Here is a 24,464-nt window from a genome sequence, read left to right as displayed (position 1 = left end):
TCCAACAGAAAACAGTTTGTAGAATTAATTCACCAAAACAACAAAAACTATAAAATTCATTACCGATCCTCTATTAGAGATGTGAAATTTGGAGTGCCTCAGGGGTCCATCTTAGGCCCTTTATTATTCATTTGTTACTTTAGAGACTTTCCCCAACTCAGTGACTTGAGTGAACTTTGCCTATATGCCGATGATACTAATTTGAAAATCACTGCAAAATCAAATGATGAAATTGAACTTAAGGCAAATTCCGATATAGCAGTTTTAAATAATTTTTTTAATTCGAATAATTTGCTTCTTAATCCAGATAAGACAAATTTCATTAGTTTTCAAACTCGAGAATTAGGTGATCAAAATAAACCAATCATCAGACTCGAGAACACAGAAATTCTAAGTATGGACAACATGAAATTCTTGGGATTGGTAATTGATAAAAATCTGAAATGGAACAGTCACGTTGAAAAGTTACTTGCCAAAATCACATCGGGATTATTTGCTTTATCTAGATTGAAACCCTTTTGTGAAAAACAAACTTTAAAAGTTATATATTTTTCATATATCCACTCAAGTATATCTTTTGGGATTTCACTTTATGGTGCAACTAGTGATTACAATTTGAATTCTATTCTAAAAAAGCAAATGAAAGCTATTAGAATTATCTCCAATTTAGATTTTGAAACTTCTGTTAATAAAGAACATTTTAAATCGGAAAATATAATGACAATTTACGGAATGTACGTTTATGAAACAATTTTATCAGTAAAGGACAGACTTCATGATTTGGAACGAGTTGGGGATAGTCATAATTATTTCACCAGAAATCGGGAAAACCTTGCAATTGGCCACCATAGTCTAAAACTTTTTGAGAAAAAACCCATGTATGCGGGATCAAAATTTTATAATAATCTCCCAATTGAAATTATGTCAGAGACTTCCAAAACAATATTTAAAAATAAATTAAAGAGATTTCTCATCAGCAAGGCTATTTTTTCTTTTGAAGAGTTGAATAGTCTTTGAAGTCAAAAACAAATTCAATTTATGTATTTTTTGTTTAGACTTAAAAAAAATTAAGTTTGTAAAATTTTGTTTTTATTTTATTATGTTAGAAATGTATTTCATAACTATTAGGCCTAAACAACTGTTGACACTATTCAATGTATTATGTACAGGAAATGAATAAAGTGGTTTTGAATTGAATTGAATTGAATTGAAATAGGGCCTCTATAGGCAAAGCCTGTAGTTGAGGTTCCGTTAATTGTAAATTTTACATAAACAAAGAGCGTTCAGAAAGATATAAATAAGATTTGAAATTAAAAACACAATGGTCTTAAACAATTTAAAAGAAAATAAGTAAGAAGAAAAATTATAATTTGAAACACTTGCCAAATAGTCATGAATGTTATCTTGTTATCTTGTTGGTCTGATAACTCTAACGATGCACTGCACTATCACCACCAGGCGGCTGCTAGCCCCAACCCAAGGGCCGTCATAGCTCACTACATACAATGTATAGACCCTGAGTGGCATAGCCCGCCAAAGTGCGCCCTTATAATTAATTAATCCTATATATGTATATAATAAAAAAGAAAAACAATTCTAAAGCAACACTATTTACTGTAATAATGAAAATAATTCATCTATTTCTTCTTGCTGTGAAAGCCATTTCTTAACTTTACTTAAAAACATCTTTTTGTTTTCTACTATCTTCTTTATATTGAAAGGCAATTTATCGAAAAATTTTGGTGCAATAAATCTGAACGTTTTAATATAAAATGTATTGTTGGGTTTAGAAACCAGAAACTGGTTAGGATTTCTAAGTTTGAGTATGTATTCATTTTCAATTTTGGGAATGGTCTTATAAACTGTACAAAAAAGATATAAAGTTTTATAAACATACAGGTACTTTAATGGAAAAATGTTGTGTTGGATAAAAAGAGGTCTTGAAGGGTCAAATCTGGTTTTATATGAGATTAATCTTAACGCATGTTTTTGTTGAAAATATAATGGTTTTGTATATGACTCATATGTATTACCCCAGAAAGCTATGCCATATTCAAGCCTACTTTGTATTAAAGCATAATACATCATGCGCAAAACTTGACAGTTACTAAGACTTCTTAAAAAGTAAAAATATCTAATTGAATTGTTAATTTTGTCCTTTAGCTTTTTTACATGAATTTTCCAACCAAGTTCTTCATCTACATGAAGACCCAAATACTTAATACAACTGGTTTGATGAACAGTGGCACATTCAAACATACAGGTTGAATGCTTACTCAAGCAGAGTGTACATTTAAATTTGACAGGGTCTGGAAATGTAATTGGTTTCTTGAGGCTGAAATTTATGTATTTGGTTTTCTCAGCACTCAGCACCAAACGATTAACAGTGAACCACCATTTCAATAACTCAAGATCTCTGTCCATTGCCTTCTGAACAGACTGCCAGTTACTTTCAGAGTAGCACAATGCTGTGTCATCAGCAAATGAGGTTAAACTACCATGAAATTTACCCTCACACAGGTCATTAATATATATGATGAATAAAATTGCACTCAATACAGATCCCTGGGGTACACCACTTTTAATAGTTCCCATATCACTTATGATTGAATAAATTTTGACACACTGTTTCCTGTCTGAGAGATAGCTTTTAAACCATTCATGGGCAGCACCTCTAATTCCAATATTGAACAGCTTATTCAACAGCAGTGTGTGGTCGACTGTATCAAACGCTTTTTTTATATCAAGAAAAAGCCCACTAACCTTTTTACCCTCATTCACACCTTCATTAACCCCCATCATAAAATTTAACAAAGCATGTTCAGTGTTCATGGCAGTTCTGAATCCAAATTGATTCTTGCTAAAAAATTTTGTTTGATCTAAAAATGATAGTAATTTGTTCTTCATGATCTTTTCAATATCTTAGAAAAACAAGACAACAGAGATATCGGACGATAATTACTAGATTTTGTCTTCAGCCCACTCTTAAAAATTGGTATTACTACTGCATTTTTTAGTCTTGAAGGAAAAACACCAGTTGTTAAACTTAAATTAATTAAAAATAAGAGAACATTCTCAATTTCTGGTAAAATTTCCTTAATTAAACTTGTATTTATGCCATCAATTCCAGGAGATGTATTATTTTTTAAGCTTCTTATTACGGTATTAAGATCTGCTGGCAAAACAGGGCCAATAAAAATTGTTTTGACTTGAAATGATTGGGAAAAACTGTTTTTGTATTCAAGGGAAAGAAGATTTCCAACAAAATTAAGATCATTCATTTTTAGATTTTTAACAATATCTAAAAAATACCTATTAAATTCATTTGCCACTGCTAATGAATCATCAATCAAAATATTATTTACTTCTAATCTAAGAACTTCATCTTTTTTCTTGGACTGACCAGTCAGCTCATTCAATAGTTTCCAAGTTTTCTTGGAATTACCACTACAGCTTTCAAAACTTTTTTTGTAGAAATCGTCTTTCAATTTTTTAATTTCATTATGAAGGGTATTTCTATATTTCTTGTAATATTTTTTTAGATTCTCATTGTTTGGATGGCGCTTCATAAGCTTAAAAATATGATTTCTTTTCTTGATTTTTAAGCATATAAAATCGTTCATCCAAGGTTTTATTTTACTGGAAACTTGTTTGTTACAATTTACTATTTCTTTACTTCGCTCTATAAAACCTTGTAACAAATGAAAAAAATTGTCAAACGCAATTGAAGCATCTGTTGCTTCATAAACACTAGTCCAATCGGCTTCAGCTAACAGCTGTCTCAGTCTCAAGTAGTCTGTGTGCCACCGTTGCGGGGGAGCGGGAGGGGGACCTCCATTGTCCTTCCCCGCAACGCTGACCACGACTCTTATCAGACAATGATCGCTGATATCAGCTTGGACGACTGTTGCTTCTACCAATACTTTGATCTTTTCCTTAACTCTGACAAAAACATGATCTATACATGTTTCAGATTGTTCTGTGATTCGTGTTGGCTCATTTATTAGACTCTCAAAACCATTACTTGCTAAAATTGTTTTATACGTATCAGTGTTAATGCAATTATCGAGTAAATTAATATTTAAATCCCCTACCAAAAAAAAGTTATTGAATGACCTAAACAAAGTTTCTTTATTGCTTAAAATAAATCTAAATTCATTATTAAACAATTCAATAGGAATAAAACTGAATCTACAAACAGCTAAAATATAAAATTGTTGTTCAAAAGCTTTAAAAGAAACAAGCACAGTATCAGATGTTTGTGATTCAAATTGAAGATTATTAATATCCACTAATGAATCTTTTAAATATACAACAATTCCTCCAGCACGATAATCATCACTACATTTTGCATACATTTTATAATTTGATATTTCATAGAGACTAATTTCATTTGAATTTATCCAAATTTCTGATAAAACAATTACCTCTGGGAAATGTGTGTAGCTCGATAATTCCGCAATAAAAAAGTCAAAATTTTTCCTGAGACTCCTAATGTTTTGATGAATAATTAAAATTGTACTATTTGAAATTATTTCTTAAAAGTATATGACATTTAAATAATAGAGCAATAAAACTAAGACTAATTATAAATTTATAAAATCCTACAGGCATAGACATAAGACATTGTTACATACATTTTGTATATAACAAATTGACCAGTTTTGCATAAAAGAACTGTAAAAAGTGCATTTAGTCAATTACAAAAGTATTTAACAATAATATCTATGAATGGAAGTGATAAGGAGTACTTTAAACAATTTTTTCTAAGTCAGCCTGGCAAGTCACCTGAATAACAGTCGATCCGTCGTCCCTGCGCAGAAATATTTTCCCGCCACGAACCCATAGGTGTCGAAAGTTCTTATCTTTCCTCGCTTGCCTCGCCGCCCCTAGAAGTCGCCGCCTCGCCGGTGTCAGAGCTTCGTTGACGTACACTGCCTGGTCCATTGGCATATTCATGTGTCTTGTAGAGAGATTCCTCTTCACACGTCGTTTTCTTAGGAACTCCTCTTTGTCCAGTCGCCGCACAAACTTGACGATGATACCAGGTGGAGTGTTATTCGGCCCCGGTTTGTTGCCCAAACGATGACAAGCGTCAATCATAGATTCCTTCACCTCAATATCCAGGGCTCGGCCTACTGCCTTCACAACTCCTATGACATCCTCGTTAGGCTGTTGCGGGACACCGTGTATTTCAACTGCATTAAGCCTAGAGTATTGTTCCATTTCATCAACACGCTTTTCAAGTTCAATAACTTTTTTATTTAGTAGTTGATTCTCTGCGACCAGCGTATCAATAGTTTTCAAACATCTATCCAATGAGATCTTCTGTTCTTTAACATATTTAGTGTTTTCATCAATTTTGTCACTCAAGAGTTCATTAGACTTATTTACGTTTTGTTCAATCAACTTTTGATTCTCACCTATCTCTATGATTTTTTCCATAACGTCCTCAAGAGAAAGCTTACCCTCTTGCACGTCAGATTCAAATCGTAGACTCTTCCTTCTTGTATCTCCACACGGTTGACACCTCCAAACCATTCCTTCGGACGTGATACAGTCTACATCGGCCTTGCTCATCTTCAGACAGCTGCCGTGGAACTCTCTCTCACAATCACAACACTGTAGCTTAATCATGTTCGCTTTTATCACTTTTAAGCATATATTACAGTTAACCATGTTAAAAAATCTAAAAAGAAAACACGTGAAAATAAAACTCCGCCAATATCTCACAAGAAACACGTCATAGACGAGTGACTGGCACGTGTTTCGCGAAATTAAAACTCCGCCAAACTCAAGAGACCGGAACACTATCGCTTAGGTCCTTCTTATCTGAGCGCTCGCTCTTCAATTATTTTACTGCTACACTTTTCAAGGAAAGATTAGAAAAATAACAATGTTTACATGTTTTAATTCTTCATGGTAGCTTTTTGTTTACAACTAATGTTTGTCTGCTTTAACTTTGTTTGGATTAGGCCCGGAAATATTGATGTCATAAAAATAAGAAGATCAAGAATAATCAGGAATCCCGATTTTAAATTACCACCACAACCTCAGCCAGGTTTTATACAAAGATGGATGACATAGATAGATTGAACACAACGTCAACATTGACCTAGGATACTGCAATTAGACAAACCATCCTTTTATGAAATCGTGTTCAGTTGTGGTTACGTTTTACCTTACGTGAAAATATCACTTTTATTTCAACTATGAATATATTGTAGTTTAAATTAACTAATATGGGAAATTACGATGTACATTTATTCAATGAGGGTGGGTAATTATCAAGGATAGAACTGATAACGGTATGGATAATAATATAATTTGATATAATAATATAATTTAATGGACAATAAACATTGACAATTACGTCATTAGCTTTACTAGCGTGTTTACTTTTTATATTCCTGCTACATGTGACCAGTTCTTTTTTTCAAATTAATGTTATTTGAACCAAACAGCTGTTTTAAAACAAACTGTTATTGTTCTTACTTTTCTTTGTTTACGCTTATTTATTTAGCAATTAATGCAGTGAAATTGATATAAAGGATAGGTGTGACGATTAGTTTTGATGTTAGGACACCAAAGTTAAATTATGTGTACTGTGAATTTTATTGGATATTATCGTTTTATTTTAGGTCGTTTCCATTCAGACCTACTGGAAATTGTGTATAGTAGTTGTATTTTGGTGATAATTATGGAAGAGGCAGGTATGCTATGGAAGGTGGTATCGTTGACTAGGTCTATACACTTCTCAATTGACTATTACTCTCTCTACTGTAGGCTACTTTAATCAGCGTGCGTCTGTGCGAATCAGCTGCAAATCTCACTTCAATGCTTTTCACATCATAAAAATTGCAGAATTATTTGCTGTTTTATTGTAAAATTATCGGATTTAAAATGCATATCGTATAGGCCTATGATGGAATAAAAACATATTTGGTCATACAACATTTGTTTACAAGATGATTTTTCACAATAAAACTGCAAGAAACTTTGTCTTTATATGTGTAAACTAGCCGATCTGAATTGTACACGGTTTTAACCAAGATTACTAGAAAAATACCGGTATGGATCATAAACATCAACAAAATGACGTTTTTGACCCAAAAATAAACATTATTTGACATTGGTTAAATGGGACTGCTAAAACATATGTTTAATGCTGTGGTTTTAACTGACTACTGAATTCCCGTACGTAGGACGGGCTAACACCTCGTTTCTATAAAAGTTTGAATATAAAATCAATTTTTTTTAGATGTTGTACATTATTGCGTAGCCCCAGTGAGATTAGTACCTACAATTAACGTTGCACCCCCACAATACATGTGGATGGCGCACCCCCCCCCCCCCATACCATTAACACTCAACATCAACATCAACATTTATGTTTTATTTGTTAATCCCAGTAAAAGCTGTGATCGCGGAAAAATCCAAAAACTTTCACAGAAGTTTTTTATTGCCTCCATTGGTCATGGAAACAACGTAATCATTCCATGATCGCGGCCAAATCTTGAATACCTCCTGCGTTCATGTAGACATCGTCTTCCGCGGTCATTGAATCTCGTCATGGTTTTCCGTGATCGTGGCAACATCATGTAAGCCTACATAATCGGTGGTCTTGTGGAAATAATCATTGTCTCCAGCAGTCACGGAAAAAACATAATCTTTCTACCGCAATTGCGAAGAAATCATTATGTATTCTTTGATCTTTGACACAATATCTTCGTCTCCCACAGCCATGGAGCCAACGTAATCTTTTACCGTGGCTGCGTCAAAACCATGAATATATTCTTTGGTGTTGAAAACAAAATATTCGTCTCCTGCGGTCACAAAAACAATGTCATATTTTTCCCAATTGCGACAAAACCATTGACCTTCAGTAACTCGAAGTTTACCTTTGTACCTACGTCAATATGAAACGTTAATTTCAAAAAGGCTCTTAGAACTAATTAGGTAACAAAACAATTAAGCTTTTTGCAGCAAAATTAATCTTACCTTGGGGCAGTCCCTTGGTCAGCAGGTAAGTCTTCTTTGAAATACAAAAGATTTGGAATTTTATTTTGTTCTTAATAGAACATATCACATCTTCTTCTTCTTTGTACTAAAAATAAAGTAAAAATCAAACTTTAACCAAATAAATGTATTTCATTTAGCTTTTATGGGAGGGAATAAAAGTGAAGACACAAATCCACGCATAGTAAATTGAGGACAGTATAAAGGTAGTGGGGGTGTAGAGTTAGTTTCAAAGGCAATAAAAGTTAGTTCATCATAAGTGGTAGAAGGAGAGGAGGTTGAAGACTGCTGCACCTGTTGCTCGAATTCGAGCAATTGCAAAGTATTACAGGCGTTATTTCAAAACGAATAACAGTCACAATTTCCGATGACTCAAAAGAGTCAACTCAAAGATAATGTTATCACTCACTCCACTCCAGTTGTCGAAACTGGAAACGAACTCACTCTGAAAACAAACGCCCGTATGTGTATCATGTGTTTATGAACAGCTGTAATCAACACAAATTATTTGTCCGTTCAAGTAAACAAAATCTTTTCTTCATAAGAAATATATTGGGATTTTGATGGCCTGTGGGGCAAAGCCCGAGGACTTTTATTACAGGAATCGGAGAAAGGGGGCGTCTACACACAACATACTTAATTTTGACACCTCGTTTGTAAAAATCCGTCCATTATTAACGGAGGAGTAGTGTTTTGTAGAAATCGCCTTCACGTATTATATAAGGATAACCATATTAATAAAACTAGCTGCTTCGTGCCTTGAAACGAGGTGAGGATAGTGTGGTTCTTTAAATCTACTATAAAATGCAGTTACACACACACCATTAATTATTGAGGCAAAGCAATAATTGACAATTAACACTTTTGGTAAGAATTTAAAAGAGACCTTTTATTCAAGTATTCGGTTGGTAGGAGTCAAGCTTACGGTTTTTTCAAAAGTTGGTGTTACTGTTACTATACTTATGAACGTTATCACAGCCTTATAGGGAAGTGTTATTGGGGAGGGAATGACGTTGTGTATTGATTAATGATAGAAAAACATCTTAACTAATAATTTTATGTTCTGGCTGATTATGTTTTGGAATTCCCTCAATGTATTTAATATATGTTTAGTAGTTGTAATTACGATGCAGGTCTAAAAATTAAAGAAAATTACTTACCCTAAGTGGACCTAGTCGAGACATTACCTCTTCATCAAGAATTTCAATCATTTTCTCCTAAAAAAATGTCATTATTATATCTACTGTAATGATACACATGTTTAATAAAAAATCATAGGAGGTAGTAATAAAAAAATAATGGATAACATGGGATACAAGATACACAACAATAATATAAGAATCTAGCTTTGTAGGCCAACATGTTGGTTTACAAGGTGTATTTGGAAAGTACAGTAAGTCCCACCTTCACTTATACTACCACTTCAGTGCTGCAGTTGTGTGCTAGTCTTCACTTTTCACTATGCCTCTTAAATGAGGCCATTTTGTTTTACCCATGTTGTTAGAAAATGTTCTTTTAAGTTGTTTCCTCCTACTGGCTCAATATTTGAATATTTAATCAAGTCACATGTTATAATTCATATGGTTATTTTAATATTGTTACTCTTGTAAACGAACATGAGTTAGTTGAATTTAAATAAGAAAATAAAAAGCTTGTGTTACTTTAAAGTGGTTTTAATATTATGATTATTTTAGAGATAATCACTTATTTGATTAGGTCAGTTTTTACCAAGGCCAAGGCTATTGAAGAACTTGTAGACAACAATGCTGATTTGAGGATTATTTTACTAAAATATTTTACTAAATATTCACTTCAGAGTTTCATGGAAAATTACAGAAAGTAAATTAAAAAGTTTTAAACAAGTTGATAGAAAATGAGAATGCTAATGAAGAGGACATTGAAAATGAGATGACAACAGCTTCTGAATATAATGAGAATAATCATGAGGTAACTATGATCGTTCAAAATACTCAGATGCTGTTGCAGTTGATTCACATTCAAATATTAGTATACCGGCCCTTTCAAATTGTACTAAAGCAAGACTCCCAAAAATTTAGCTTAAAAGATTTGATGGAGAAATCAAAAATTGGATAGGGTTTTGGTCTTAATTTGCTAAAATACATGAGGACAATATTTTGAAAGATGAAGACAAATTTGAGTATCTTTAACAATCAATGAAACCTGATTCTCCTGCTCAAAAACTCATTGAAGGTTTTCCAGCATCTAAAGAAAACTATGCAAAAGCTGTAGAGCTTTTGAAGTCCTGATATGGGAAAGACGAGTTCCTCATTGAATATTATGTAAGGGAACTGTTAACCCTAATTCTTAAAAGAGAGGAAAATCTTTCTGTGACATATATTAATGATAAATTGGGGGTACAGCTTAGATCTTTAGATTCATTGGGTGTAACCAAAGTCAAATTTGCAGCAATACTTTCCCCTTTAGTAGAATCAGCTATCCAAGAACCTGTGTCTGGGAAAGACACCGTGCTCTACACAATACATCAACTAAAGAACCAGAAAATTGTCTCGTTCAGCTTTTGAATTTCTTAGTTGCAGGTTAATAAGTTTGATCAAGATACTGTTGGTAAAAAAGAATATAAAACGACTAAATCTGTTAAGCCAACGACAAGCTTACCTTCTGCTGCTGTTCTTGTGTCATCTATCAAACCGGAGTCAGTTGTTAAATCTAACTGTATTTGTTCAAAAGGATCTCATTTGTCACATGAATGCTTTTCATTGATCGACTTGAACATAGATGAACGGGTTGAGATAGCAAAGAAAAAAGGAGCATGTTTAAGATGTTTAAAAAAATGTAATTTAGCAAGTACATGTAAGTTACAAGTTAAGTTTATTTTCTGCAAAGGTAACCATTTAACTGTCCTATGCAAGAAAGTGCAGACTAATGATGAAATACCCCTGCCGCAGCAAGCCTGCAGGCTAAGCGAATTTACATTTTCCTGATTGGATTTACACTAAAATGTCTACCTACTTAAAAATATAGCATTATTTCCTATTTAAATAGAATTACCTAGTTTAACAAGTACTTAGGTTTGCTGCATCAGGGAGGGTAAAACTGTTTTTTTTTTTTTTAATGTTAGGTAGTAAGAAATAAAAACATTTTCCAAATTTGATCAAAATATGTTCAGAAACAAGCAAACTACAACAGTTTACTTGTTCTCCATAAGAATAACATGGGAATTTTAAATTTTCATCTTTTTAGAATTTTCTCTGTAACCATTAGGCGCATAATAACGCTTCAATATACTAAATGATTTGTTTTTTTAAGCTCTACAAAATGGTTTGGAAAGAAATTGCTAAATTTGATGTTTTTTAGATCAAAAATGGGAAAAACCTATTTTTACCCCATAAAACCCAGCCGTAAACCCCAGTTCCCATTGTCCGATCATGCTGGTTCGCGAACTCGTTTGAATAAATGTAGGTTTACACGTTTATACCAAATTTCATGACGTAGCGTTGCGCTGCCTGTGTTGCAGCATGGCCTGTTTTTTTTTCTAGTGGGGCCTTGCTTCTACTGGCTTAATACATTTAATCAAGTCACATGTTATAATTCATATGGTTATTTTAATATTGTTACTCTTGTAAACAAACATGAGTTAGTTGAATCTTTGACTAATAGACAATGGTTGAATTTAAATAAGAAAATAAAAAGCTTGTGTTACTTTAAAAGTGGTTTTAGTTTTAATATTATAATTATTTTTGAGAAAATCACTTATTTGATAGGCAAGTTTTTACACATGTAGTGTACAACTGTGAGTGAACTGCAAGTTCTGTGATCATCTCACAATCAACCAAAGCAATATTAATATAATTTCCCGTGATTATGATTTTCTTACTTGATATGTCTTTCAAAAGAGTATTATTGAAATAATTGGTGGATGGGAGTGTAGACACCAGAGTTCAAAACAAACGTATCAGTATAAAAAACAATCATATGAATTGTGTTTTGAGATAGGATAGGGGTTTGATCACTCATCCTCGCAACAAAAACTGACAATGGGGTCAGTATCATGAGACCTTACAAAACCATAACATGTTGCTAAAAAAAATCAAGTACCTAGATAAATAATTACTTTTTAACATTACGAGGTGTTAGCCCGTCCTACGTACGGGAATTCAGTAGTCAGTTAAAACCGTGTACAATTCAGATCGGCTAGTTTACACATATAAAGACAAAGTTTCTTTCAGTTTTAATGTGAAAAATCATCTTGTAAACAAATGTTGTGTGACCAAATGTGTTTTTATTCCATCATAGGCCTATACGATATGCATTTTAAATCCGATAATTTTACATTAAAACAGCAATTCTGCAATTTTTACGATGTGAAAAGAGTTCAAGTGAGATTTGCAGCCGATTCACACAGACGCACACTGATTATAAGTAGCCTACAGTAGAGAGAGTAATAGTCAATTGAGAAGTGTATAAATAGACCTAGTCAACAATACCACCTTCCATAGCATACCTGCCTCTTCCATAAATATTATCACCACAATACAACTACTATACACAATTTCCAGTAGGTCTGGATAGAAACAACCTAAAATAAAACGATAATATCCAATAAAATTCACAGTACACATAATTTAACTGATTGCAGAATTGCTGTTTTATTGTAAAATTATCGGATTTAAAATGCATATCGTATAGGCCTATGATGGAATAAAAACATATTTGGTAACACAACATTTGTTCACAAGATGATTTTTCACATTAAAACTGCAAGAAACTTTGTCTTTATATGTGTAAACTAGCTGATCTGAATTGTACACGGTTTTAATTGACTGAATTCCCGTACGTAGGACGGGCTAACACCTCGTTTTAACATTATTGTATATATCCATGAGTTTGATACAAATAATAGGCCTAAACTTTTTTTGCATTGGATGACTAACAGTTCACTGAATTATTGGCTTATTTTCTGCTTTTATGGTACTAACATGTTTGACGGAGCCGTAGGCATCAAGAACATCACAAGCGATAAAGTAGAGCTTTCTTCCTTGGTTTTGCAATTGAAGCAAATGATCCCAGATGCTGTGCATAGCTTTGGAGTTAACTGGAGGACAATGTTTTAGTAGAGAATTTAACAGATTTTTTGCTCTTCTATCATTTTCCAATGGAACTTTTTTTCTGAAATAAAAAAGGTAAACATTTATTTAATTTAGGAAAATAATATGACACAAACTAGGATATAGCAATTTGAGCTTCTTACAATTTTTGGTGAAAGTACCAATTAAAATTGTAAGTACTTTTAGAATTTTGAATTCCTTTTGTAAAAAGCTAATATTGTGGTCAAAATAGCAACGTTCGTGCTAGACCATAATAACTTTTTGCCATAATAGCTAAAAAAAAAACAGTAGTTGCTTGAATACTATTCAAGGTAACTAAACGTTTTATACGTCAAGTTGAAGCCAAGATAAACTAAGTTTTGTTTCCTATGTAGCAAGGGAGGTAACTTTGACCTTGGAATGTGCAAAACAGGTGCGGGGTAGTAGGGCGCTATTGCGACTCGACGCCAGTGCAATGTTTACGGTGCAATAGAAGGCACAGAGTGCAATCTGTGGTTCAGAGAGTTTATATCGATTGCTAAATTAAACTAAATTTAAATCTACTTGATGATAAAGAAATTTGACACTGGTCTAATGAGTTTCGTGGCACTGTAGTGTTTTGAAAAGACATTCACCTGGCCGGCTAAATACAAGTATGACATAGTCAAAGAAATCTGACGATTCTGCATCAGAAGCTCCAAAAAATGGATTGCCCGACAAAGGTTGAACAATGAACATACCTAAATCAACACTTCACTAGTGTACCTGTTGCTCGAATTTGAGCGAATGTGAAGTATTACAGGCGTTATTTTAAAATGAATGACAATCATAATTTCCGATGACTTTAAAACAGTCGACTCAAAGATTATGGAAATACTCTTGATGTACATAACAGTACCTTATAATCAATATTTCTTATAAATATCTTATCATTTATCAAAAAGCTGATCTTGTTTTTTAGTGTTTTATAAAAATGTTTCCCACTCATAGCCACATTAGGTTTTTTCATAATAACTATTATAAATTCTAAAAAAAAAAAACATCATTTCTTTTTCTTCTACTTGGTGGTGTTCTATGTCTTTCCTATGTTTCCCTATAGGTCGGCCGTTTAGAAAACGACCCGCGCGAAATTTTTTGCGCATGTTGGGGAGGTAACAGAGAGGGAGGGTACTTTCCTCCTCTCCACCAATGGCCGTTTTCACAAGGTGTGTCAAGGGGTGTGCGAAGCAGCAAAAAATTTTCGATTCGAAGCAACGATTCGATTCAAAAGATTTTCGATTCGATTCGATGCAACTCGATTCGAAGCAATACGGTATTTTTCTATTCATAATTGTCAATTGAGTGGATTAACAATAATTAAAATGTATCACATTTGTGTAATACAAATTTTTGTTGATGTGGTATTAGGCCTATTTCATACTTAACATATGAATTTTAGGTGAAAAAATATTTATTTTCAATCATATGTATTAGAATAACTGCTGGAAATACCAGTGAGCTGCTTTACTTGCCTATTTCATAATTTTTACTTGAATTGGCTCAACTGCAAGAAAGAAGAAAATATTTTTTTTATCAAGACATTCATTCTCATTTTAATAACTGTTTAAATAACTAAATAGGTGCCGGTAGCTAAATTACGACAAATTTGAATGGAACTTAATATAAAAAGACCATTAAGAAATAAATTTACATATCACAAGTTTAGGGCCTGTGGACCGGCTTCAGGACTGCAAGCAAGAAGAAAATAAAAATAATATGTTTCCACCATGCAATATGTATCATTCATTCCCTGCCTCCTTAGTATAATAACCTCACACTTACATTATTTGTTACATCATCATAAATAAAGAATTATTATTGGCATCAGTAGGCCTACAGCTTTACCTAGGCATTATTTTTATAGGGCCTAAAATAGTAATAGGCTAGAAGCAACATGTCAAGTGGAGAACTCATTGAAGAAAAGATATTGTGTAAACTAATTTCCTATAAAACTCAAAAACAGTAAATAACATACAAACATTGTTTATGGTATAATTAATAAGGACTAAAAAATGCATATCATGTCATACAGTAGTATAGACCTACTGCAAGAGATTAAAATCCTAAAACAACTGATTTTGATAGCTAATGAATGAAAAGAATTAAAAATCCATAAAATAAAGCCAAACAATATCACAACTAATTAGGTACCCGAAAAGTAATTCTTAAATAATATATAGAAGATTAAAATAATATTAAATCAAGAGACAAGAAAGTTAAATGCTATCTTCTAGCCTAGTGCCCTTGGCAACACAGGTCAATGTTTTTAAACTACCCTCAATGTTTTTGGAACAGCAGGGCCTTTTTCTCTTAAGGAAGGGTAGTAGTATGTCAACAAAAACAATGAATCAGTCTCACCAGCCAGGCCCGGGCAACGATGTGTGAATTCAAGGTCATAGACCCTCCCCCTCCCCTCTTACACCACCCGGTTGCTACCCAGTTGCTTCAATTGCTGACAAAATGCAAGTGATGAAACAAGGGAGTAGAGACAAAGAAATATATTTCTTTATTCAAAAACACAAAACTGTTAGAGATTATTTTCAAAGAAATTAATTCAATGTAATTTGTGAGTTGTAAATATTGTATTGGATATTAGAAATATATTTTTTTAACCCCATCTAACCAAGATACAGATCTGTTCACTATATCAGATATTTCTTTTGTTTATAATTTATTATGTAAAATAATAAAATATATTTTTAATTAGGTATTGAATAAACAATAAATGATTATACTAGTATGTCTGGATAAATAGTCTTTCTATTCTTTTGACTTTGTTTTCTTTGCACTGTTAGTGTTGCATCACGGCTTTTGTCTTGTTACTCTTATCAGTAGACGACTAGACCTGGCTCTGGCTAGTGGCAGTGCGGCAATTGCTCTGTCGTGAGCCAACTTAATTTTTAATTCTCATTTGAACATTTTAATTACTCTGTAATAATAGATATAATAATATAAGAGTGTTTCTTTGGAAATAAATTATTCTTTTTTTTTCTTTTGCCCCAACAAAAATTCGGGGACGGGGACCGGCAGACACCTAACAAAAAAAAAAAATGAATCAGTCTATAACATTAATCTTACTAGTTAAGTATTAAGTAACAATTTTTCAGACTTATTTTTAAAATGATTTTGGAGTAACCTACCTTGTTTTGGCTAGGTTCACAGTAGTAAAATATTTCACACACTGCTTACATCAAGACAAAAAACAAACCTCTAATCATTTGCAATGTCAAAACAAAAAAATATAAAACAATTAAAGCTATATTTAATGCAAAGAATGTATTAAATAAGAACGCCTTCGTAAAGGAAACGCAACAGCAACGCGCTCCTGTATTGCGGGTATTGCATTGACTTTCTGCAGGCGTTTTTCGTATATGGATACTGACTCCCTCGTGAATCGAATCGTTTTTTGACCACCACTGAATCGAATCGCGATTCGATGCATCGAATCGAATCGAATCGAAATTTCGATGCATTTTCGATGCATCGCACACCCCTATGTGTGCATAGTGACGTCACATGCGAACTGAACGTGTTTTATTTTACCAAATCATATGTTTTCTTGTAATTTCCCAAAGACTTTCGAATGACAATCATTACGAATTAGCATTGAATATATAACACTATTTAGCGTTTTATATCCAATATAGTGTTGTATTGAATATTGAATATAGTCATTGTGTTATACAGTACAGGGAGCGGCAAAAAACCGATCCATTTTCTGCAGAGCACTGTTCAGCGACAGGTTGTCTGAAAGTGGTGGGAGTAAGCTCGTTGGAAAGCCTACACGATGCCATTTTTTCTAGTCACAGAGCAGTGGTCGCCTGAGCTACGTGCGGTTGTTATGGAGTTGTTTTTAAAAAGTATTAAATTCATTCATTGCAACTCAGCAGCATTAGCAGTTTCGTACATTATTTCAATTAAGGTGACATGGAGAATTTCCGTTGCGTATAACAATAATGTGGTGGGTTACTAACTTTAGAACAACGGCTTCTGCGTTGAAAAGGAAGCTGAAATGCCGACCAAAGTCAGATCGGATGCCTATTTGTATCGTATAGGCTATCCTACTCCCACCACCCTCAGACGGCCTGTCGCTGAACAGTGCACTGAAGAAAATAGATCGGTTTTTTGCCGCACCCTGTATATTCAATGGGGGTAGTATATAACATTTTGATAGTGAGTACCTTTTAATCGGAAAACAGTGAGCAGTAAATACTGTAACTGTGGCTGCCTAACAGTCAATATATTTTTAGGTGACCATATACAAATAGTTTTTAATATAATACCTTTTTTGCAACTCCTACTTATGTTTTATATAATTGAAAATCTCTCATTTAAGTAGCCTTAGTAGAAAATAAATAGTTACAAATAAATTGACAAGATTGTTTTTACATATATTTAACAAAAACAGCACAAAACGGCATATAGCTTAAGTTGTAGAGATTTTATTACACTTTAATGACATACACTAAACCCAAGCACTAAACTACTAAACCCGTAGGAGAACCCCTCGGACTATGGTTTTTCTTAATAACTTCAAAAATTTACTAGACGCTTACCGAATGGCCTCTCTCGTTTTGCGAAGTGGAAAATCATGACCACAGCAAACAATCACGAATACAGGACCCACCGCAACGGCTGTTGCCGCGATACGGACAATCATCACGAATCTCGCCGCGATTAAGATATGGCCGCAATCACAAAGAGTCATGGAAGCTGAGATAATCGCAGGAGATTATCGCGGATGTTGCCAGGATTGTGTAAGACGCAATTTGTTTTTTTTTTGTCCTAGGACGCTAGGCACGAGCCTGGGATTGTTGTACACATTACTTTAGGCTAGACCTAGGGGTTGCGGCATTGTCACTTAGATCAAATCCATTGGTGACTTGGCGGGGATCGAACCCGGGACCTCAGGGACTGAAGTCTCGCGCTCTAACCACTACGCCAGCTCGCTCCCCCGTGTAAGACGCAAATAACGTGACTGCAATTATAATGGCGTTGCCACCATCGCAAGTAACGATCACACATCTTAGTGAAAGCCTTTTAGTGAATTTCCTATATAGGGTATAAGCTATTACCGTAGTACTCATGTACCGTAGTACCGTAATACCTCTGGACCTGGGATGGCAAGGAGTATAAAAGAAGGTGTGTGCACGCACATCCCCCACCCCTCCAATCAGCCAATCAAGTACGGTATTTACTGCTTTACTGTTTTTCGGTTAAATGGTACCATATAACTGTACAATATAACTGGACAGTATATTCATTTAATGTTGAATACAACGCTATTTTGGATATATAAAACTAAATAATAGTGTTATATATTCAATGCTGATTCCTAATGATTGTCATTCAAAAGTCTTTGGAAAATTACAAGAAAACATATGATTTGGTAAAATAAAAGGTAAAATAAAATAAAGGGGGGGGGTGGGGTGGCAGCGGAGTGGGGGAAGAGCCATTTTCTGTCTCACTCCCACAGCTCGGTATATCTCTCTCGCACCAATGCTACGAGGAGGACGCTTTCTAAGAGGCCGACCTATAGTTTGTAAATTGGCTCTTTCAATGATTGCTCAAGAAATGCAGCAGTGTAAATTCAGTTTTCTCTGTAGTATATCAAATTGGCCAATCCTTCTTCCCTTTTCCCATTGGAATATTTATTTAAGCCAACCCAAATTCAAATAGTAAATATTTCATTTGAACTAAGTCAAATGTTTGTAGCATTGTTTCCTTAAATTGCAACTAAAATATTAACAGCAATTAAATGATACAGCTGATCATAACCTAAACAACTATGTTCTTCACACGGATTACATGGGCACAGCCACTGGGGCAGAGCCCAAGGGACTTTTTCAAAAATGTAAGGTCAGTTTGCAAATCTACACACCTAGACGAACATTTTTGGTATATAATATATGGGGTTAAATCTTAAAACAAAAAAACCTTATTGTTCACAGAGTTTCATGTAGCGTATTAATAATATAAATGATGTTATCTGTAAAAGATAGAGTCTTTGTGCCTAAAAATATTCAGTTAAGACATCAGATAAACCCGCCGATGGCCCTAAGCATACAGACTTAGCCAGTTTTACCCTCATATATGATTGATGAAAATCTGAATTTTATTAAATGATTCCAAATTGTATCAGAGTATGAGAAAAAACTTTGTTCTTTTCACTGCAATTTGACGTTCGAATCATTTAATTTTCTTAAACAGTCCCTGAGCAACGACCGATTAAAATCCAGGCATTCTTTTATAAACACCCAGAAGAAAATAGAAAATTACGTTTAATGACCATTGTCTTAATCATTTTTAGCTGCCATTATTTTGTTATTAATGGTCCGATTTCTATTTTCTTTATGTTAATTTTTATGTTTCGTCAAGACCTGTAAAATGACTATACTTACTTTTTGCAAATTTTGAGCTACCCCCTACCCCCACTACCCTAAGGGCAAAATTTTCAAAATTTACCAAAATTATTGTAGCCCTTCAAGTCTAAGAAGGTTGCCGCAAACAGATGTCATATATCTCAAATGGTCGAAAACTTAACTGGTGCAAGTTACTTTTCAGCCACACCCTGTATACTACAGAATACTTATTAGCAATAACATTCTCTGGCAAAAAATTAAATTCCATGGCTGAAAGCAAAACTCAAGTCCTTTTCAAAGATCAGGAATACCCAACAAATTTTGGATTTTCCTTGGGGGATCCAGTAAATCTGCTATCAATGCCTTTTCTTCCCCATATAGATTACTCAAAAGAAACTCACCTAGAACTCATGATGGGTCTCAACCCCTCTCTCTTCGGTACCCACCGCATTCTTCCAGGAGTTGTGAATCCCACAAGCTTCCCTGCCTCTGTGGGGGATAGGAGTTTAAGGGAACTCTCCATCAAGGCATCAAATGACTTCTGTGTTTCTGACTGCCACACTCGTTTGGGAATGAAGACTAGTTGGTTTGATGCTTCTTGCTTTTCACTAACATAGAAGCACCAAGCCACCAGCCTCTTGACGAGGGTCCACAGCCATTTAACTATCACCACACACGCCTTCTCCTTGGCACTGTACATGAAATCAATTATTTAATTTAGACAATGTCACGTACTCGTACTATTAATAATTTTTCATTTCAGCTTAATTTAATTTAATTTAATAGCCTACGTAAGTACAAAATATAAATGTTATCAACCCATTGCTTTGTGATGTGGTAAATATTTATTCATTTAGATTTCTTATAATTAGTTAAAGAAAAGATTTTTTTACTGTTTGGAAAGGGATAGATTATGAGACACGTTAAAATAAGGTGGGAGTGTAAATTATTAATACATAAAGTAACAGAAAGTAACAGACACTTCGCCATCACGCTGTTTGGAGCAGTGATATCACCAACATCTTTAGTCTTAGACCGTTCCTAAACTTCAGCTTCCTACATCCAGCTATCCATGTTATTCTTATGGAGAAAATGAAAGTTGTTGTAGTTTACTTGTTTATGAATATATGTATATTGATAAAAATTGGCAAATTTATTTATTTCACTCATACTATTGTTGTATGGTCAAAAAACACATTTCTTACCTTCCCTGTTGCAGCAACCCTAAGCACTCGTTAAATCTAATGATATTTAAATTGGGAATAAATATGTCTTATGGAAATATTTTAGTAAAAATGTAATCAGACAAGTTGAAATTCGCTAAGTCTGCAGGTTTGCTGCGGCAGGGATATTTGTAATTTTCGGGTTAAGTAGGGGAGGGTGGCCCACAATAGAACATGGGCCACAGAGGAGCAACTACAATTTTTTGTATTTGGCTAGTCTGCCAACTGCTGCACTCTGTGAGTGAACTCCAAAACTATTTGTCTACCCATAGTTCATTGGTGCAAATGGCTGCCTCTAAGGTGGTAACTTTTCTAGGTTATTTCTTCACAACTTTAACTTCTATTTGCAGTTATAAGAGCTAAGTGTCACACACCAGTATAAAGAACAACTCTTTCTCAAACTTTTAGACAAGTTTGCATACTTGTACTAAGTTCTGAAGTGGAATTAGGGTTAGTTTTTCTGATCAAACAGACATGGGCCACAATGAAACACTTGATGTTGGGCCACAATGGAACTGTTCCATTGCCCTAAAGTGTAAATTTGAAGGGCCATCTACTTCTCCAAATGTTGCTGACGTAGCTATGATTAAACTGAGTGACATAAAGACGTTATTGCCGGTTCCTGCTGAGGCTGGATCAAAAAAGAGACTGAAGTCAATAGCCCATGAACATAAAAATAAAACTTTAAAATTGTAAATATATATGAAGTCAATAGCCCATGCAGCTAATTTCTTCTGCTTCAGCTAGGCAACTAAGGGACCTAAGTTTATAGTGGAATCTGAACCACATTTTTGTCTGAAAGAGATTGAGAAACCTCCCACCAACATGACTTCGCAGAGTTTCTAGACCCCACCGCAATATCAGTGATAGGTGTAAATTTGTAAATATATTTAAACAATAGTGTTAGTGATAAGGATATGGCATAATAAGTGTTTTCCTAGTGTTTATTTTAAATAAAGAAAGAAAATATAATAGATTAATAGTTGTTAATCTTTATTATGAACTGTGTTTACAGAAAATGTTTCAAGATAAAACAAACACACAAATTTAAAACAACCCATGTGATTGTAAACAGATAGTGAGCAAGTTAGTTTTAGTTTCCCAACAGTTGGCAAAATGTACATAGGGAAATATAAAAAAATCTAACTCAAGAACACAGGCAACAAAAAAGGTAATTGCACCTATAGAGCTTCCTAATTCTTTGGTAAAGTTACAAATAAATAATAAACTACAGATACAAACTTTTACATCAACCCCAACCCCAGTTACAAGTCTAGTTAATGACTATGGATAAATGAAGAAGAATAAAACAATAGAATAATAGTAAGATAATAAAAACAGAATAGAAAATTCCAATGTCAAACCTTGTAGCAGTCATTTGCCTTATGTAGACAATTCTTTCTACCCTGATCTTATGAATCAGGTGACTCTTGGAAATGGAATCGTCTTTTCCGAAAAGAAAAGTTTTTTTTATGTTCTTAATCAACTGTTTTTTATTTTCTCTCCCTCCAATTAGTTCGTTAGGGATCAGTTTCTCCAAAGAAGACTGCAGAGCCCACGCAACAGACCTCCCTGTCTCTCTGTTGCGGGCTGTTTGGTCCACCTACAATGTTAAAAAGTGCATTTTAAATTTGATACCCGCGACAAATCATTCTTTCAAATTATACAAAGCATACAGTTCGAACAATATTAAATGAAAAATATCCAGCCATAATGTATGAAAAAATAAATAGCTTATGGCCTTGTGGCATGTATCAGTTAATACAAATCCAGGCTTATGTAAAAAAGCAAACGATTACAAATTTAGAAACATCATTTATGTTGTTACGATACCAATCTAACATTTTCGTTTAAATGTCAGCACTGCTTTTTATTGATTGTAGTGTTAAACTGCTCTACCTGAAATAATGTATGTAGGACAGGGAAATCACCAATTAATTGGGCTAGGTATATGACTCATTGAGTGAGTCTCTCACACATACACGCGCCGCTTGACTAACACAGGACCTGTTCCAACTTGAATTTACAGGGGTCTTTTCTACTCACATGTAAGGAACCGGTTTGACAGAGCACTTTTAAAATGGTTGATGTCAGGAATTTTAGGGCTGAAGTCAATTTACTTCAAGTGAGAGGTCTAAGAGAAGTATGACAGGGAAAGACAATATTTATTTGTATTCTTTCACTAATGCCTCTTTACAGCGGATTCGTTGCTACAAGAGGTTTATCAACTTAAAAATGTATTGTAGACTACTTAACATTCCCATTGTAGCGTAATCAAAAGGTTATTGTAGAAATAATAAAGTGGACTGTATATGGGTTATTAATTTAATTTTGACAACAGAAAATAATGGACTTTTGGTATAATTTTTAACACTGAACTATAGTTATGTTACCACTTTGACGTTATTAAGGTCTTGAAAGAAGATCTGGTCGAATGTTGTCTCTAGTTGAGAAGATATGTTTCATGAATGTCCAAATGTTCTCACGGTACACAGAATTTAGTCAAATTAAAAAAGGTTTATTTAATGAACACAAAAGGAAAAGGTAAATGAAATAAGTCAAAATAAAAGGAGAGAGAAATGAATTATGTTACACAAAGAAACGATATTACAAGAGAGAAAAATTGCACTTTTTTGAACCAGAATGTTTACCTTGGAATGTTTACATTTTCAAATTTTTATTATTGTATTGTTGTTGACATGTGGGAATTATGCTCATATGGTCAGCTGGCCTTTTACTGAACACCCATGTTATTCTTATGGAGAAAAAACGGGGTTTTTGTCACAGCTCAATTTGAGAGAACGGCTGGGCGTAGAAACTTGGTAGGGGTGTCCTAAGAATGGTCTTGGTCTGTAGATGAGCCATCAAAAGAGAAACTAGGTAAATTCCTTTGGAGCTCCGTCCCAGAGGCTTTTAAAGTTCCCTCAGCAGATTTGTTTACATTACGGCCATATGGATAATTTTACACTACTGTACTTTTAATGAACCAGCTGTTATGAGCATTTACTGAATCTGGCGAAATGAAATGTTTACATTATTATTTATGATTTTAAAATAGATTTTCCACTGCATGGCAAGTTTTTTATAGTTTGAATAAAATGATAAATTTACGATAGGTACATTTTATTTTTTTTTATCTATGTTTTAATGCACTTATAAAATGTTGTATTATAAAAACACTGGGACAATAATCAATTTCAAAGGAACAGATAGTTATTCCTTATCGGGTTAGCTTATATTTATTGTAGGGATTGGTGCTTACCTTTTTTGGTCTACTTTCAATAACCATTTATCATTAAATTCAAGAAAGAACGTCAGAGGTTTGTGAGATTATTAGCATAAAAGTTTTTGATAATCAGGTAGAAAATTGTGTCATAGAATAAAAGCCATGCAAGTGTACGTTGAGGATGTGAGCTGTGTTAAAGTTTTTACCAAAGAGTATGTTTAATCTATGATTTTGGTGAAGTAGGTGAATTGAAGGCAATTCAGGTATTAATTAAATAAAAGAGTGCCATCACATCTCATCTCTTTTGCATAATTTGTTGCCAACAAAGCCAGACTAAGTTATGGATGTGGTTCCTCAAATGTTCAAGATTTGTTTCCAAATTCACTACAATTATGTTCCATTCCATCCACACAAAAAAATGCACAACTTTATGAGATCCATATGGCCGAGGCAATTGACCCTCGCATATCAATAAAGTTCAAGTTTGACGGCGACTTCATGGCACAATTTCACAAAACTACGCCAGAAG

General features: G+C 33.8%; 1 protein-coding gene across 1 annotated transcript in view; it reads right to left on the bottom strand.

Annotated features, from left to right (window-relative positions):
- Nucleotides 1–24,464, bottom strand: part of LOC128987352 (telomerase reverse transcriptase-like) — a 59,920-nt gene that overhangs the window by 20,534 nt on the left and 14,922 nt on the right. Inside the window, exons 4-8 of the mRNA XM_054408156.1 lie at nucleotides 22,074–22,312; nucleotides 19,888–20,178; nucleotides 12,978–13,167; nucleotides 9,180–9,236; nucleotides 8,002–8,107 (exon numbers count right to left, since the gene is read on the bottom strand). Of these exons, the coding sequence (XP_054264131.1) occupies nucleotides 8,002–8,107; nucleotides 9,180–9,236; nucleotides 12,978–13,167; nucleotides 19,888–20,178; nucleotides 22,074–22,312 (883 nt within the window). The remainder of the gene's footprint in view (nucleotides 1–8,001; nucleotides 8,108–9,179; nucleotides 9,237–12,977; nucleotides 13,168–19,887; nucleotides 20,179–22,073; nucleotides 22,313–24,464) is intronic.

Source organism: Macrosteles quadrilineatus, unplaced genomic scaffold, assembly GCF_028750875.1.
Source record: "Macrosteles quadrilineatus isolate MER2022 unplaced genomic scaffold, UCM_ALF_1.0 Scaffold_1__1_contigs__length_201487025, whole genome shotgun sequence".
NCBI lineage: Eukaryota > Metazoa > Arthropoda > Insecta > Hemiptera > Cicadellidae > Macrosteles > Macrosteles quadrilineatus.
Note: the sequence above shows the minus strand (reverse complement) of the source record. Positions and strands in the feature narration are given on the sequence as shown.